General features: G+C 32.7%; 1 protein-coding gene across 3 annotated transcripts in view; it reads right to left on the reverse strand.

Annotated features, from left to right (window-relative positions):
- Positions 1-594: 594 nt before the first annotated feature.
- LOC111418974 (transcription factor AP-2) overlaps positions 595-17,347 on the reverse strand; it is a 175,223-nt gene continuing 158,470 nt past the window's right edge. For all 3 annotated transcript variants that reach the window (XM_023051717.2, XM_023051710.2, XM_023051700.2), the window contains 3 exons: positions 8,114-8,428; positions 7,373-7,568; positions 595-1,826 (listed from right to left, as the gene is read on the reverse strand). In XM_023051717.2, coding sequence (XP_022907485.1) covers positions 1,093-1,826; positions 7,373-7,568; positions 8,114-8,428 — 1,245 coding nt within the window. In that variant the 3' untranslated portion in view covers positions 595-1,092. The remainder of the gene's footprint in view (positions 1,827-7,372; positions 7,569-8,113; positions 8,429-17,347) is intronic.

Genomic DNA, 17,347 nt, shown 5'->3' on the forward strand with positions numbered 1-17,347 from the left:
ATTTTATTGTGGTAATTAGCTTTTCTCGCTAACAAAGCATTTTCTGCACCAGGTATAAAACTGGGCACGCTGCCAATCTGTAAAATAATCATTCTTTTTCCCAATATTGTTTAGTTTTTCAGCAGTTACAACTTCCCCCCATCCAAATCTTTTTGCGACATTTGTTCCATATCAAGTTTTCTTTTCGTTTCAAATTTCAAAAATTACTTACCGTTTTGTATTACTTACTATTTTAAAAATACAGTGTGTTAATTAATTATGGTACCCGACGTCATCATCGAAAGTATGCAACCAATATCACAGGATTGGTATTGCAACGCGACAAAAGTTAAGTTAGTTGCATACTTTCGATGATGTTTAGACACTGTGTATGTTTAGTTAAAATTGTTTATAATTAAGTGGAGTTCAAAATACTCACCTTTAACTTTTACACATTTTTCTTGTTCGTTTGAAACAGTGTAACCGGCAAACAAAAATAAAATTGAAACAAAATCAATAGTATAAAAAATGTTAATACTAATGATTCTGTGCGGGATTTTATGAGGTTTTAAAATCTATTTTAAGATTTTTAAAGCTCAAAAAAAAACCATAAAATTTTTGTAATAAAATATTTATTAAAAACAATTAAATAATATTGTTTTCTTTTATTAATACAAAAAATAATAAAGAACTAATGTTGTTGGCACTGCACGGAATATTTTCCTATACATCTGGTTCGGCACACAGAATTTTTTTAAATATGTCGCCCGAAGATATCTTCCTTCTTTCTTTCTTTTCGATTATTTTTTATTTTTTTTCCAATTGCACCCTCGAACAACGAACAGTTCATTAACTCTAAACTAAATTAATTAACGTGGGGGGTTTGGAGAGGACATAGGGAGGAAAACAAAAACAAACATATCGAACGGCACATGAAATAAATTACACCCTTCGGAGAGCAAAAATTAAAAAAAAAAATAAACAAACGGATCGTGAAATGTGTCTCTCTCTCGAAATATCTCAAAATCATCAGGATCACAACAACAAAATACACAACTTCACCGTGGTAGAAGAATACTGAATGTAATAAGCGGCACTTGTCCGTATGACGTGTCACTTTTTATCGTCCAGTTTTGCTTTATCTAATGAAGACGTCACTAACATCTGTTGTCCTTGCGCGTTCTGATTCGGATACAATTTGTCCAAATATTTTAACGATTCACTGAGAAAATTTTGAATCGCCGTTAAAGCGGCCACGATGGCCGGACTTCCAAAACCGTGACTAATTAACGAGAAATGCGTTAAATGACGCTGTATTGATGGATCTAATAAAAGTTGAGGCCTCGTATTACACAAAGGCGATCGATCTTGATTTAACAGATCCATTAGTTCCTTGGTTACTTGTTTAGTCGCTTGTAAAAGTTCTTTCCTCCGCATCGATTCCCCATGCTGTCGAAGAAGATACTCTGCAACTTGTCGTGCCGGAAATTCCGTTTCACAAACGTAACCAAAATCTCTTGCCAAATGTATAGCTTCTCCTTCTACCAAAGAAGTTAACAACGTTACGTTAGCGGCTTTTCGTCTTCCTGCCGGTAGGTTAAGACCGATCTTCTCGAGTTTTTCACGAAGAATTCTTCCGCCGTTTTTGCTTTTTGCCCGTCGAAGAACTCCGCCGAGAAGAGAGGCGTTTAGACACTCGGGTGGCGATAAACGTCTTTGCACTTCTCCGACTGTCACTTTGTACTTTGAGGTCGAGGATAAGAGAGATAATCTTCCCGGAACTGAACAGAAGACATCACTTGGAGATACCACTGAGCCGCCTCCATGGTCTTTACCACCTTTCATACCTGCAACAATGGAAAATAATTAAAAATAATATTAAAAGGATAATCAAAAATTTAGAATCGTATAAAAACATTAAATTTAAATAATTAGTAGGTAAGTTATTTACGTTACAATTTTATTTTAACTACAAACAAATTTGCAATTAAGTACTTAAATAATATTTATTCTAAAACAAGAATGTTAATCTAGCTCTTAAGGAAATGTTGGTTAATTAATACATGGCGCTATGCATTTATCGTAAACTATGTATGTTTTAGATGGAACAATAAGCCCTTTAGTCTGGTGTTTTCTTAAGATCCCTCTTGCCATTTGCCTGGTAGGATATACCGAGAGAACGTTGCAATCATGTTAATTAATTATTTGATTGGATAAAATTGTTCTTCAATGAAAGGTCGCTTAAAGTATCTATAATCAAGGCGTTTCTCGTACCCTATTATTGTTTTTGATAGAGTAGACTGTGCTGTAGAGTCATTTCGTACCTTGTCCCAGTCTTATCCATTTCCTGGTAAGGTTAATTGCGATAATCTTACTTATACATACGTATTAAAATATTATCCTTGAACAAATTGATCAAATTATGAGTATGAATCTTGATACATTTGATGTTCATACTTTCAAGACGAATGAATTCGTTTCTTTTAAAAACGTTGTAAAACATTGATCAACCTAACCGCGGGAATATACAACTGAGAATATTATCTCCACACTTTTATGGAATCTTATCTTGTATAAAACTCCTAATTGGTTCAAAACTGTTGGCTATGAAGATGAGCTCAAAATCTTTATACAAAGCAAGTACGTTCCTTGACAAGTTGCAAATGGCGCCAAACCAAATTCACATAAAAAACAAAGCAAATAAGACTTCCGTTGGTAGCTTATGGTACGGTAAGAATTGGTGAACGAGATTTCCAAAATCCACCATCTATACAGGGTGAGTCAGAAAGAATGGGAAATCCGAATACCGGAGACACTAGACACCAAAATATGACGATTTAACCTAACATGTCTTATAGAAATGTCGGTGGTTTTTAATACACAGGGTGTTGAAAGTTAAATTTTTATTTCGAAATTTCTTGATAATTTTGAAAGTCTTTGTACTATTAACATAAAATTTGGTAGTTAGATGTTTTCGAGCATGAGAAATACGAATTTGATATTTGTTTTGTGATTACTCGTAGAGGGCGCTAGATACACATTGTACGTTTCAGATATCAAGTCATGACTATTTTGTCAGTTGAGGTATGGTAAATTAGAACCAGAAATCTGAAGGAGTTTTCAATTCTGCACAAAAAAGGTACTCTTGCTTACATTGTCTAAGTCTGCTGATTTCCAAGTTATCTGGTTTTAATTGTTTCAAAGTAATTTTAAGGTTAACATTTAAAATCAATAACACACAGTAACTATAGCAATTAGTAACGATAATAATCGATAACAATAACAATTAATTAATAACAATAGAATATTGTGACCATTTTCAGAAATCCAGTGGACTTAAATCTGGATTTCTCACTATTAAAAAACTCATTATGTCGTGGCATTTTCAAATTGGTAATAACTTTATTGTTGGTAAAAATGATTATTGCACACGGAAATTAGATCAATGTTGACAATTAACAGGCAATTGTCGAAAGATAAGCGGAAAAATAAGCCAACTTTGCTTATGTTAAAAAATTAATATTTTAGAAGAAAAAATACATTTAAACATTTAAAAGTAAATAATTCGAAAACCGATAGACTTAGACAATTTCAATAATAGTACCTTTTTTATGTAAAATTGAATGCTCTTTGTGATTTGCAGCTCTTATTGGTCGTAGCTGTGGAGCCAAAAAACTTATGATTTGATTTTTCAACCGAGCAGCGTGTATCTAGCGCCCTCTACGAGCAATAACAAAACAAGTTTCAAATTCGTATATCTCATGCTCGAAAACATAAAACTACCAAATTTTATGTTAATAGTACAAAAACTTTCAAAATTATCAAGAAATTTCGAAATAAGAATTTAACTTTCGACACCCTATGCCTCGAAAATCACTGACATTTGTATAAGAGATGTTAGGTTAAATCATCATATTTTGGTGTCTAGTATCTCCGGTATTCGGATTTCCCATTCTTTCTGACTCACCCTGTATAGATACACCACTTCTACATATTCAGGAGATGATATTGGTAAACATGATAAGGCCACAAAACGTCTTTACAAATTCGGTTTTTTTTTTGTTAATAATCTAATTTATTTATGTCAACAACAAACTGAAGTTATCCTGGCTACACAACCTGAGTAGCGTTTTACGTCGTACACGAGGTATTTTTAGTATCAAAAATACCAATATGTTACTTGCAGTAAGAGGAAATACGAACAATAACTTGATGTGGTAGATGATAGATCGCTTTGTCTCAACAATTTGGATTAGAGTCCTTTTTAGAAACAGGTGATTATACCTATGTCGAGTGACTCGATATAATTTGTTGAATTTGGTGATGCAATTATTACATCATCAAATGGCACTAATTGAAATATCGTTGAAACATTTTCAACGAGATAATAACATTAAATGGGATGATTTGCAGAAAAATCAAACACTTTAGAATATGAGTAAAGCTGTCTAGTATGAATCAAAATGATTTTGGTGTTTATTGAAAAAACTTCAAAGATACCGAAAAATAGAATATTGGTGATTAATTGGCCAAAATAATACGAATCAATTAGTAACATTTTCAACTTATTTGACAAAGGCAAAAAGAGTTAATAACATTAAAAAAAAGATTTTCCAGAAAATTCAAATACTTTAGAATGTGGGTAAACCTGTTTGGTGAGAATCAAATTGGTTCTAATTGACTAAATTATTTGAAGATTACTTAACGATAGCTTAATAATTTGTGTTTTTTGAATGTACAGAGTTAGGCAGGGAGGTATGGATGATTTGAACGTGGCGACACGCAAGGTGTGGAGAACCTTGGCGGATAACGAGTGGGGGTTATCTGTTCGTCAGGAGAGGCCATTTAGTTATTAGTAAGAATGGAGACATGGTCGGGTATCAACCTCAATACTGTATGGTTTCAATAAGATGGGGCGACATGCCATACATCGAGAGCAACTATGGAATTTTTAAGCCAGACCTTCCCTGGACGCCTCATTTCATTGCATGGAGATGTGGAGTGGCCTCCTCGGTCACCGGACCTGTCACCTTGTGACTTTTTTTATGGGGCTACCTCAAAGCACGAGTATACATAAACAAACCAAGTACACTTCAAGCTCTAAGTGAAACAATAACAAGAAATTCTTTAATTTTTGTAATGGCAACATTCAAGCTACACATTGAAAAAATAAAATTTGAGTTTCGTGGAAAAATGAGTCTGTAATTATTATTTCAAATCACCCATACCTCCCTGGCTAACCCTGTATTTCAAAAATGACAAGGACTAGAAAAGATTTATTGCTGTTCGTCAAAGTAGTACTAACCCTTTGGAAATCTTCAGGTTATTTATCATAGAAAAAACGAGTTTATAGTAATAAAAGCAATCGAGGCTATTATACTATAGCCTAGTATACTTATTATTAGTTTGTGCTTATTATCATCCACAGTCGCTAACTGTAGAATTCAACGGGAACGAAGGGCTTTGATGAGTAATCAACATTACTTGGTATTTGTAGTGTTAAAGTGAGATATTTGTGACTTGTTACATTTTTATTGCACTAATCAGCTGATGAGACTAAGGAGATATCTTCTTTGGCATTTTAATTTTTGAGATGGTGGTGTTATTCAATAGTAGTTCAACCTATGCAACTGGTGGTATTGATGTAATGGAACAAAAAATATCATTAGGCTCATTGCCCCCGTGCCCCGCAAAAGCCCTGATTATTGGAAGAGTGCACTAATTACACCTGTCCCTAAAGCTGAAAGATTCATCAGTTAAGAGGTTTGCTACTCATTCAATATAATTGACTTATATGAGTGAAAATACTGTCAAAAGTGTGAAAGAAATGTTATCTCAAAGCTTTATTTCAGACAGAAAATAGTAGGGCTTATGATTCCTCTCAGGACAAATATGTAACTATATTTAACAACTTTGAAACGTTATGTACGTATTGAACCTTGCTTGACTACTTTCGAATTTTTGTGAGTCGAGTCAGTTCGACAACTGTTACAAACTTGAATAGATCTTACAATAGATACATTTCAATAGATTTACATTTTTATAGTATTTTCTTTTCAGCAATCAGCTTATGAAAGGTTTTCCATAAATGCCGATAATTCTACTTTCAACATCATTTTTTTCCTGGATTTTTTTTTGATGCGACTGATGTGGTACCTACTAGATTTGTTTGTTACTATATTTTTATATTGTTTTGTCCAAAGCGGATTAAAATGCTACATCATGCCTAATTTTGCAGATTATGTTCTGTATACTTTTTGACATAAACTTGTATTTGAGAGAACACCATCCTAGTCTTTTTTCCGTATGCATTCAATGTTTTCCTGTTTTAAAGAAATGTCCAGAGCATCATTTGAAAGGGTTCTTTATCAAAATATAGATCAATATACATACAAATCTTCCAGTTCTCTTTGTGTAAGGGAACGTTTTGTTTCGAAGTTGACATTTTTGAGTGTAATTGTCGAAATGGTATTGATTCTTTTATACTTAGACTAATCATTTAATGCCCAAATCTGATACTTGCTTCATTGCATCTTAATCATTTAGATAAGATTCCTAAGTAATTATTTAATTAAACACAACTTCATTTTCGGCAAAGAACTTTAACTTTTTTCTGCATTACATACAAATAATATTATCATGAGGTTCAGGATATAAACTTGATTGTATTGAAGCAAATTACCCAAAAGCGATGGATACAATCCATTTTTTTTTTTAATAATTTACAACGAAATTGAATTTTGGGCCGATAAAAATGTCTGAATTGATTAAAAAGCTTTCAGAACTCTACAAAAAATAAAAAATTCTCTAAATATTAGAAAGTAATAAAATATTTTTCTTTTTTTGTAACTTTCAAATTTATTATGACCCTAATTCTGATTCGGTAACTTTTTTTCAACGAATCATCATCATCAACTTTAACAAGGTTTTTCCCTTGTTAGAGAAGTGTCCAATCATAAGAGCAATTCGCAAAGAATATGATGACATAAAACGAACGCGAACCGGCTTACAACTTTAATTAACCAACAATGGAATGCGTCTAGTCATATTTCATTAGCATTTTTTAGGCGAAATTGGGTTAACAATTTTTTTTGTGTTGTTAAGTCTGTCGCTTGACTGAACGTACTTTAAAAAAACTCAATCTAATAAATTGGTCACGACGTGATACTTATTTGCCTGACTATTAGATTGGCCGGATAAACTCTATTCCCTTTTCATATGACATTTTTTTTTTGCTTTCTTTGTAACATCTGTCGCATAAACATCCGTCGAAAAGAAGGGGGTTATAATCGTGGTTTAACAAAGCAAACAATGAAATTATATCCTGCTGTGCTAAATATATGGTAGAAGATAATAATGAAACATTTTATTTAGTTTAAAATTAATTACTTACTTTTGAGCAATGGTAAATCAGCAATAAATCCAGTATTATCATCGATTCCACCTTGAGCTTCTTCCACTGCTTGTCCCAAAGCTTGATGAAGTGAAAGTGGATCTTCATGGGGTCTTTGTCCACTTGTAACACCATACTCTGGTCTACTACCTGGTCCTCCGCTATATGGAAAACTCGCCCCATGACTTAATTGTCCCTAAAAAACAATCACAAAGAAAATAAAAATTAGATACGACGAAATCTTTTTATCGAATAACGATTTGTTGAAATATGTCTAGAATGGGGAATCCTCCCACATCATCGTTCAGCAAGGGGTAACTATCTGCGGTTTAGAAGGTGGGGGAGAAGAAGTTCCTTTCCGTCAGATAACTTACATTCCGGGACGAAGTATTCCCCGCTACAACTATGTCAAGACGTACCAAATATGCCCGGACCGTCGCTTTTAATCTTATCGTCACCGTGCAGTTATGACATCGACATCGGGAGGGATTTCAAAACCTCTTCTTACCCTTCCTTCCTTCTTCTTCTTGTAGATACGATACTTTACATTTCGAGATTTCGTGAATTTCAGTTTAGAGAGTGTTCAGAAGGGAGAAATTTTGTCGAGGGGAAATTATAATTACATTCTTAGTGATAATAAATTTTCATAATTTATATGTGATAATACGAAATATAACTCGGAAAAGATGGTAATAGATATTATTTTACTTAAATTGAAATTGAATATCGGAATTTACTTACTACGTGGCTATGATTTGGATCTCCTTCTCTAGGTCTCAACCCCAATTGACTATAATGATGAAGCCCTGATAAACCACCATAAGGATCATTAAGGTACTCAAGGTGTTGTTGAGGCGGTGGACTTGGTGGATGATGAAACGGGGGCGGAAAATACGGCGGCTGAAAATCCGGTTGAGGCAGCTGGTGTTGCATCGCTGAGGAGTGGTGCAGGCTCCCGGAGCTCCTATGGTGCGCTCCGGAGCCTCCGGCTCCGTATCCTGGTGAACTACCGCTTAAAGCCAAACTTCCGTGTCCACTTGCCGCCGTTAGGCGTTCCTACAAAAACAACAAAAATAATTACTAAAACCGTCTATAAATAAAAGAGCTTATTACATCCATATACATATTGAGTATAAAACCAATAAACTTAAGTAAACGAAAGGCGTGTAACTAATGACGAGTTACGTAGCCTCGAGTTACACCTTAGGTTAATTGGTTGTAAATGTCTTTCTGGAATTGCGTGTACTCAATGGGTAATTAGGTAGGGGTACAAGAATAATATATAGTTTGGTGAGGTTATAATATAATTAATTTGTCGTTATCGTTTGTGAAAGAATAAAAATAATGGATATTGTCTTTAAACAACATTTTATTGAAGTCTCATAATTCTTCATAATTTCTATCAAGTTTTTGGCAGAAATGCTTAATTATTGATAATAATAATGCAAATGGAAATGGCACGTAAAAAGTACTCGTAGTTCCATTATTTGTGACAGCAGTAATGTCAAAAGAAGTAACACAAATCTAATTAAGCTAAAATAACTCTTACATTTTGGTCTATATTATTACAACTTATTGAGTTATCATATATTTCGGCTAAGCGAGGATTACAATAAAATATCCAACATCTTATTTGTACGTAAAACATTGAGGCAAATAAATAAAGATACATTGAAGCATGTTTTGAATAGACTTTCTTTCCAAACCATGGAAATAGTCAACAAAGCGAAAGTTCTTTGAAGGAATAGGCAATGTAGATTTCTTCGTAAGGATTTGAAGGCAGCATAAATACACAGAAATAAGACCGTAGGGCAAGACTTTATAAAAATCAAATGGAGCAAATTATCAAGTAAATGATATGCTTTATGATATAGAGTAACGAGTAATAATAGATTTGAGTCGCATTGATAACTATACACAATAATGAAGACTTTGTTAACACGTAATTTCATTTTATATAAGCAGAAAAATACAAAAAATTACACAGTGTGTTGTTGAATGAATAAGTATTAACTACAATTATGAACTTTAATTTCAATTATCCAATTTCAAACGTGAAGAAAGAAAGATATAACAAAAAAGATCTGAAACGGTGACTACCACCTTTGTATATGATATTGCAATACTTGCTGTGGATAGAAATATTGAGGAACCAAACTTCAGGTCGTGTTAGATATAGTTAACTCATGGACTAAAACCTGGAAAATAAAGTTACATGAAAATAAATCGATGTATGTGAACTTCACAAACAAAAGAGTCGAATATTACAATTGAAAACAAAGTTTTTCAATATGCAAATACTGCCAAGTACTTAGGCATGACCTTGGGTGCTAAATTTGTATGGAAAAGGCATGTGAAAAGAAAAAGACCTAGAACAAAAATATAAGATAATATATTGGCTCATGGGTAAACAATCTGTGCTGATAATGCATAATAAATCGCTGATTTATCAGCAAGTCATTAAATGTCTTACAACTATGGGGTTGCACTAAAAAAAGTAATATCAATATTATACAAAGATTCCAGAACAAGGTATTAAGAGACATTGCAAATGAATCTTGATAAATAAGGAATAGTGACATCTACAAAGATATTGAGATTGAAAAAAGAAATTAAGAAGTAATAATGGCACGAACAAAGACTTATTCATCATATCAATGAGAAAGACATCCAACACAATTTATTATACAAATCTTCAATAGAAAGAGCACGAAATATGGATTCGTTTTCAACAGAATTATATGTTTAGTCCAGGTTATGGTTTTGGTGAGTACCATATCTCGGAGCTTTGTCTGTATAAAGTGTTTTGTATGGTCTTGTGTTTTACTTCACTTTTCAGTGCACTTAGTACTCCCTATGTTGTAGGTATGATGCAATTAGTAGGTGTGGATTACTCGTTCAAAATCCTGTCTCATAAATATCTATCACTAACTTTGATGTGAGGACAGATTATTCCAATAACTTTCGTTTTGTTTGGCCTTTGTGTTAAAAAGGTAGAAAGTTTTATTGCTATCTGAGAACAAAAACGTTGTTTTTGAGTGCTGATATGAGTTACTTGTATTTTACTTGTTAAGATGAGCTGTTTTAGTCAATTTAAACTTGTTGTGTGCTAAATTTGTATGGAAAGAGCATGTGAAAAAGAAGAAGACAGAAAAATATAGGATAATGTATTGGCTCATGGGTAAACAATCTGTGCTGATAATGCATAATAAATCGCTGATTAATGAGCAAGTCATTAAATGTCCTACAACTATGGGGTTGCACTAAAAAAAGTAATATCAATATTATACAAAGATTTCAGAACAAGAGACATTGCAAATAAACCTTGATAAATAAGGAATAGCGACATCTACAAAGATCTTGAGATTGAAAAAAGAAATTAAGAAGTAATAATGGCACGAACAAAGACTTATTCATCATATAAATGAAGAAGACATCCAACACCCAGATAGTACGCAGACTTCAAAGAACCAAACCGTTTAGGTTGGTGTACCTAGTGCAGTGAAAGTGGAAAGAAAGCAGAGAAAATAGTTTTTAACGAGTGATAGCAGTGTATATAAGACATCAGGAATCTGGAGAAGCTATGGGGTAAAACTCTAGTGTAATTTTAAGTTTAGGAAAGATCGGTTAAAGAAAAAATGCTGATTAGTCAACAGATTAATTGTGCCGATCTAAAGCAATAAATCCAATGGATCTGGTTCGTATCAACGTTTTTGCAATATGACCAAACCCATTCTTGAACATGGCGAGAAAGATTTCAGCACTGACAAATGGTCTAACTATAAGACATTGCAAGACCATTTTAGCAAAATTGAAACTTTTATGAGTCATATACGATTTAATGAAATTTGTGCCTTTATTGAAATTGAAGAACATCTAATAACAAATTAATGTTATCCTTTCTGGAGGAGGACCACTACTTAATAATTTAAATGTACAATAAAAAGTTAATGGTTGTGTTCCCTACCAATTCAGCTAATAACTCGTAATAATGTGCTATCAATACTTACAACATTAAAAATTTGACACGATCATTAAAAACATTATAATTTCATGAAAAACGTTCTACTACATTTTCTGCAAATGTTAAAACTTTCTTGTCTACAAAAACAAAAAGAAATCTCTAATGACTCTAAATTCCAACTATTTATTTTTAACTTCAATTTATCTGATATCACCACATGACGGGACAAGTAAAAAGCAAGCTCGCAAGATTAAACAAATACATTTATGCATGACATTAGACAACAGATTTAAATTCAAGATACGCTGTACTATAATGATACAACACATCACGATAACACAACAATTATAAAAAATATAGAAAAATATATACTTTCTAACTGGTTTTTAATTACAAAAATTCTAGACTAGTCTGACTAGTTTCGGCTCTATGCCATTAAAATATAAAATTTGGTGTTTGATAAAACAATAAAATTGTAAAATTAATTTTAATAAATAAAATACAAACAAGTTAAAAGTTAAAAAGTCTAAATATGACCATATTTAGATCATATCTCTGAGGAGGGCATAAAGCCGAAACTGGCCAGACTAGAATTTTTGTAATTAAAGACCGGTATGTAGACATTGTAGGTATTTACTGGTAGAATGGATTTCAATTATAATGCTTTTCAATTGATATTTTAATGGTCAATTTGATATTTGTTGAAACAGTAGATGTTGATAAAGAAGATAAAGAGTTTATTCAGTTAAGCAAGTAACCAGAGAGAATCCCGGCAGAATAAGAATCTTTAGTTTACTGAAATATTTCCCAAATCTATAGTTTACGACAGCATTTTATGTAGGTTAAAAATGTTATCTATGCAACATATTAAGTACTAAATGCTATGTTGGTGTAAAGTAAGCGTGTTATACAAATCCTTAATAGAAAGACCACGAAATCTGGATTCTTTTCAGGTTCTGGTTTCTGTGAGTACCATATCTCGGAGCTTTGTCTGTCTATGTCTGTATGGTCTTGTGTTTTACTTCACTTTTCAGTGCTTCCTATGTTGGAGGTATGATGCAATTAGAAGGTGTGGATTATTTTTCGTTCAAAGTCCTGTCTCATAAATATCTATCACTAACTTTGATTTGAGGAGATATTATTCTTATAACTTTCGTTTTTTTTTACCTTTGTGTTAAAAAGTCTAGAAAGTTTTATTGTTATCTGAGAACAAAAACGTTGTCTTTGAGTGTTGAATATGAGTTGTTTGTATTTTACTTGTTAAGATGAACTGTTTTAGTCAATCTAAACTTGTTGATGTCAATGTTACTTTACAATGCTTGATATCCCATCGTATGAAAGGAATGATCGATCATAAAGTGATGACTCGATAATTTTGTGAATATAATAATTTTAAATATATCTATAGATAAATTCATTGAACTGTTAAAGTAAATGTAATGAACTTCGTGAATTAATTCAAATCTCTTTAAAATTTTTAAAAATGTTGATCCAAAATTTACATATTAACTCTCTTTAAATTTAACTTTCCATTTTAACAGTTAATCACCACAATTACCTCGAAATTCCAACGAACCGAAAATTATAGGAATTTTGTTTGTGAAAACACAAACAACAGCTTTGGTCTTACATTCCACTGCACGAATAATTGCACGTGAATTTTCATCGATTATTAAAATTGGCCCGTTCCTTTTCAGGAAAATGAACCGAGCTAACGGTAAACGGGTTGGACCGCGATGGAATTCTTTTGATTACTCGGGCCTCTTGTCGAAATTGCTCCTCCTTACACCGACTAATTCGGCTTCGCGCGTACAAAAAAGCGCCAAAAAAAAAAGAACGAAAGAAAGCAAAAAAAAAAAAGTTAACCGTGGGCCGCTAATTATCGGATACGTAAAGTGATTAAAGGCACCGTTAACAAAGGATGGAAAGCGGTCAAGAAATGAAATTCGAAATTTCTTTGTACTGTACTTAATAGATGTTATCGTTAAAGGTTGTCCAAATAGGTGTGGTTTAATTATTTTGGCAATTTCTCCTCAACTATTTATTTTTCAACAAAAAAAATGTTACATTTTTATAAAATCTAAAGTTGTGTATAGGTGTATTTGTGTATACCTTGCGGTATGTGGTTACGTAATAACACGTTTTCTGGCCAGGTAGGAAAGAAACCAATGTTATTTCTTCTCTGTTATTAAGCTCTTTTAACCCTCTTCTTTCATAACGTGCCGACTGATGGGTTATTGTTTAAAAACCTTTAGGTTTTACTTCCCCATTCCAATTATAAAAGGAATTTGTTATTAACGGGAACACTTTTCACAATAAACAAAAAATATAAAGGAAATTGATACTTAAAATACGAAATTATGATATTGAAAAGATATTTTTATGTTAAAAACGTGGTATTAAAGTTTAAAACAGTCATCGTAAAACATTATAGTTTGCTATTACGTTATATCTTCTGAATCTATTTATCTCTTAAAAGTGATCTTCTCAAAGTTAATTACTTGTTACATGTTTTAACGATCTCATAAACTTTTCAGTTTTACACTATTGTACGTGTTTTTAAATAAATAAGCTAAGATGTTTATACTATTTTTGTTAATATACTATAATTTCATAGCATTTTAATTAATATAAACCTGACTTCTAAGAATCTTGTTTCTTACACATATTATTACTCCGGCGGAACATTTCGATTGCAACATAGACCTTGCAGTTTCTTAATGCTAAAACAACAATTTCTTTGATTGTCTAAATTCAAAATTATTCGGAGTCATTTAAAATTCTAATACAAACATTGTTTTATACAGTATAAAAACATTTAATTTTTACTTTGCGTGCTGTTGTTAATGCATTTTGCGTACACGAAATTACAATAAACCAATATCAGCTTGCACATTTAAATTATACACAAAAAATAACCTTATAATGCTAAATTACCTTGAGAAATGCAAGTAATAATTTATTACGTGTCATGAACAACAAGAACCAGGAAGAAAATATTACAGCATTAAAAATTGTAATAACGCCAAGAATTACATTCATATTTGATATTTAAATTTCATTTAAATCTAGATCTATTTGTTGGCTGATTGTGAATAAATCAATTATATAAATTATATCATTTACCTTCAATACAACAACAATAACAAAAAAAAAGTAATAATCCAAAACAATCCCACTAATTATGAAAAAAATCACAACAAATTATATATGTTCACTAGAAACAACAACGATTAGCTCAAAAACGTGTCTACCACTCGGGTTTTACGCGAAGAAACGCGCACTCAATCAACGTTTGCCCGCCACCTCAAGTCATAGAATGCCATATGATAAATGTCTATGGGCTTAGCCAAGGGCTAAAAGCACGTGTTCGCGAACTAAACCGAACGTTGAAGTGAGCTTTTCGAAGTGGGGGAGCCCCCAAAGACTTCAAACACTAACCGAATGATGTGTGGAGGGGATCACCCGGAAAAGAATTCCAACTACTACACGCAATCCATTAGATGTCGACACTTGCTTTATTTTCTCAAATAATAATCTAAATTAAAACATTAAATTAAAAAAAAAAATTAAACAAATAAATCGTTTTTTGATATAAATGAGAAAAACACAAGGAAATTTAAAATCCCCAAGTTCAATTTGTTCCCCTCCTATAAACGAAGTCGGTGTGTAATACGTTATTTCCTGTAGAGTTCCATTGGTCCGCTTGAAGAGGGCACCTTTCCGGTTAATTAAGTCTCAGAGAGGGGCAGCGAATGCATGCGTAAAACTTGTTACTTGTTCAAATCGTTTTGAATGAACGCCAATTTGTATGCATGCAAAGTGAGAAATTTATTTTTATTATTTATACACTTTTGCGGTCTTAATTGATATCGTTTCTATTTTATACTTCGACGTGCCTCGTTAAACTTTACCTTGCAATGTAATAATATTCGTGTAATAAGAAATACGTCAGTTATTATTCCGTATAAGGTGAAAATTTCTCGTTCGGATAATTTCGAATTTATTTCTTTACGATCGAGTTTCCTTTCGAACGGTGGTGATTAAAGGGACGGTTTTAAACAGATACGAAATGAGCTCGTTTCGTAAAGCTCATCGTCCGAAAAGGAAACGAGTCGAGTTCGGGGAAATAATTAGTGATGATTAGGCGATATAATTTTGGCAGTTGAGGTCCTTCCTAAGCGATACATGGAAGGATGTTAAGTGACCTAACGGTGAAATAAACCCTGGTTTTCTAATGAAAGGTTTTCGTAATGGACTCGTTAAAGGTATTATTATCGTAGAAGCTTTTTTTTCTCTTCAGAATTTTATAATTGAATCATAAATTTATTACATAAATAATTTATCTAAAAAAAATTATAGAGATAGAAGAAAAGATTAAATATTTGATTCTATTGTAGCCAGATAATTGTTGACCACCAATTAGGAGAATAAAGTCGAGATTGCTTGCATCCGAGTCACACATCCTCTTTACTGATCTCTATTGTAGCGCCTCGGCTACAAGCGACCTTGGCTTTAATCTGTACATAATCGGTTTAGTATATAATAATTATTTGTATAGTAACATCGCGATATTTTAACACCACCGATTGCTTTTGGCCTTCTTACGTAAAAAAAGAAGAGAGATAAACTGGCTAGATCAATGATAAAGAAGTAGTGTGTTACAGTCCTTCTTTAGATAGTGATTCCAGGGATTTAAATAATGATGTTGGTGAAAGCGGCGAAGAATCTTAAAGTGTTACACCATTACAAACAGTTCATTTAAAGTTAATTGAAGACGATCTGAATTTGTGGTCTGTTAATATTAATGGTGATCTTGATAATATTATGGTTAAACTAAGTGTGTAAGTACAGTTTTCTTTGTAGTGACGAGAGAAGACATTTTACTAATGCCACCACCTTTGTTAAACATATGCCATTTCAATTAGTGTTTGAAATGAGTGATAATCTGATGGTGCGATGTCTGGAAAGTAAGACGGGTTCAACTTATCAATGATGTATTTGATTGGTTTTGCAATATGAAGTGACGCATTGTCTTGCAAGAAAATCACGTTATCGTATTTTTTGGGTCATTCCACGCGTTTTCTTTGCAGTTCATGGTTTAATTTTACTAATTGTTGTTGAAGAACAGCAGTAAGTGTTTCACCTGATTTCAAAAGCTTGTAATAGATAACGCTTTGTTGATCCCACCAAATCCACAACAAAAACCTTTCTTCTGTGTATGTTTAGTTTTGTGGCCAATTTGGCTGATTGACAAAATTTTACCATCTGGCCCAGGTGGACCAAAGTTTTTTAACGAGATATGCTCCTCCGGCTATCAACTGGGCTCCTGCGAGGAACCCAACCCAACCCAATGTAGTTGTTGTTAGCTTCTCCATGTGTCGTTTCGTTAGTTGATATGGAATCCATATTATTTTGTTCTGGTTCTTGCTCATTTAAAGTAAACTGAGAGAAACGTCTTGTCGAGTCACATTCGGCTTGTCGGCTAACAGTTTTTGCAGCAGAGTCGTTCAATAATACTTGCAATTTTCGTCTTCGAACTTTTAGGTGATCTTCCACGAGCTTTGTCTTTGATATCAAAATCTCCAGTTTTGAAACGTTGAAATGTTTGAATTTGCAAAACTTTACATCAAACAATACAATATTAAGATAAGGTTGTGAGATGGGAATTCTAAATTTTTGGTAAAATCGGATGTAGGTTACAGGAAGAGGTAAGATATGATTTGGCCGCCGGGACCCTAAAATATGCCAATAATGAACGTGATCTAGATACACAAATCCTCTGGATTTTGGGGAAAAGGAGTGGATAATAATTAATATTTGTAAAGGGGGCTTTTAACGCTATGAATCTGTTCATTGAGGCAATAAAGTTGAGAATTGTTGTTATGTGAAGTATTTTAAATATACAATTATTAAGGTGTCTATAATTATATTGAATCTTTGTTAATTATTGTAGTTGCCTCTAATGATGGCAGTAGCAGAAACTAGTTAGACAATAAACATAGAATAAA

Source organism: Onthophagus taurus, chromosome 7 (genome assembly GCF_036711975.1).
Source record: "Onthophagus taurus isolate NC chromosome 7, IU_Otau_3.0, whole genome shotgun sequence".
Lineage (NCBI taxonomy): Eukaryota > Metazoa > Arthropoda > Insecta > Coleoptera > Scarabaeidae > Onthophagus > Onthophagus taurus.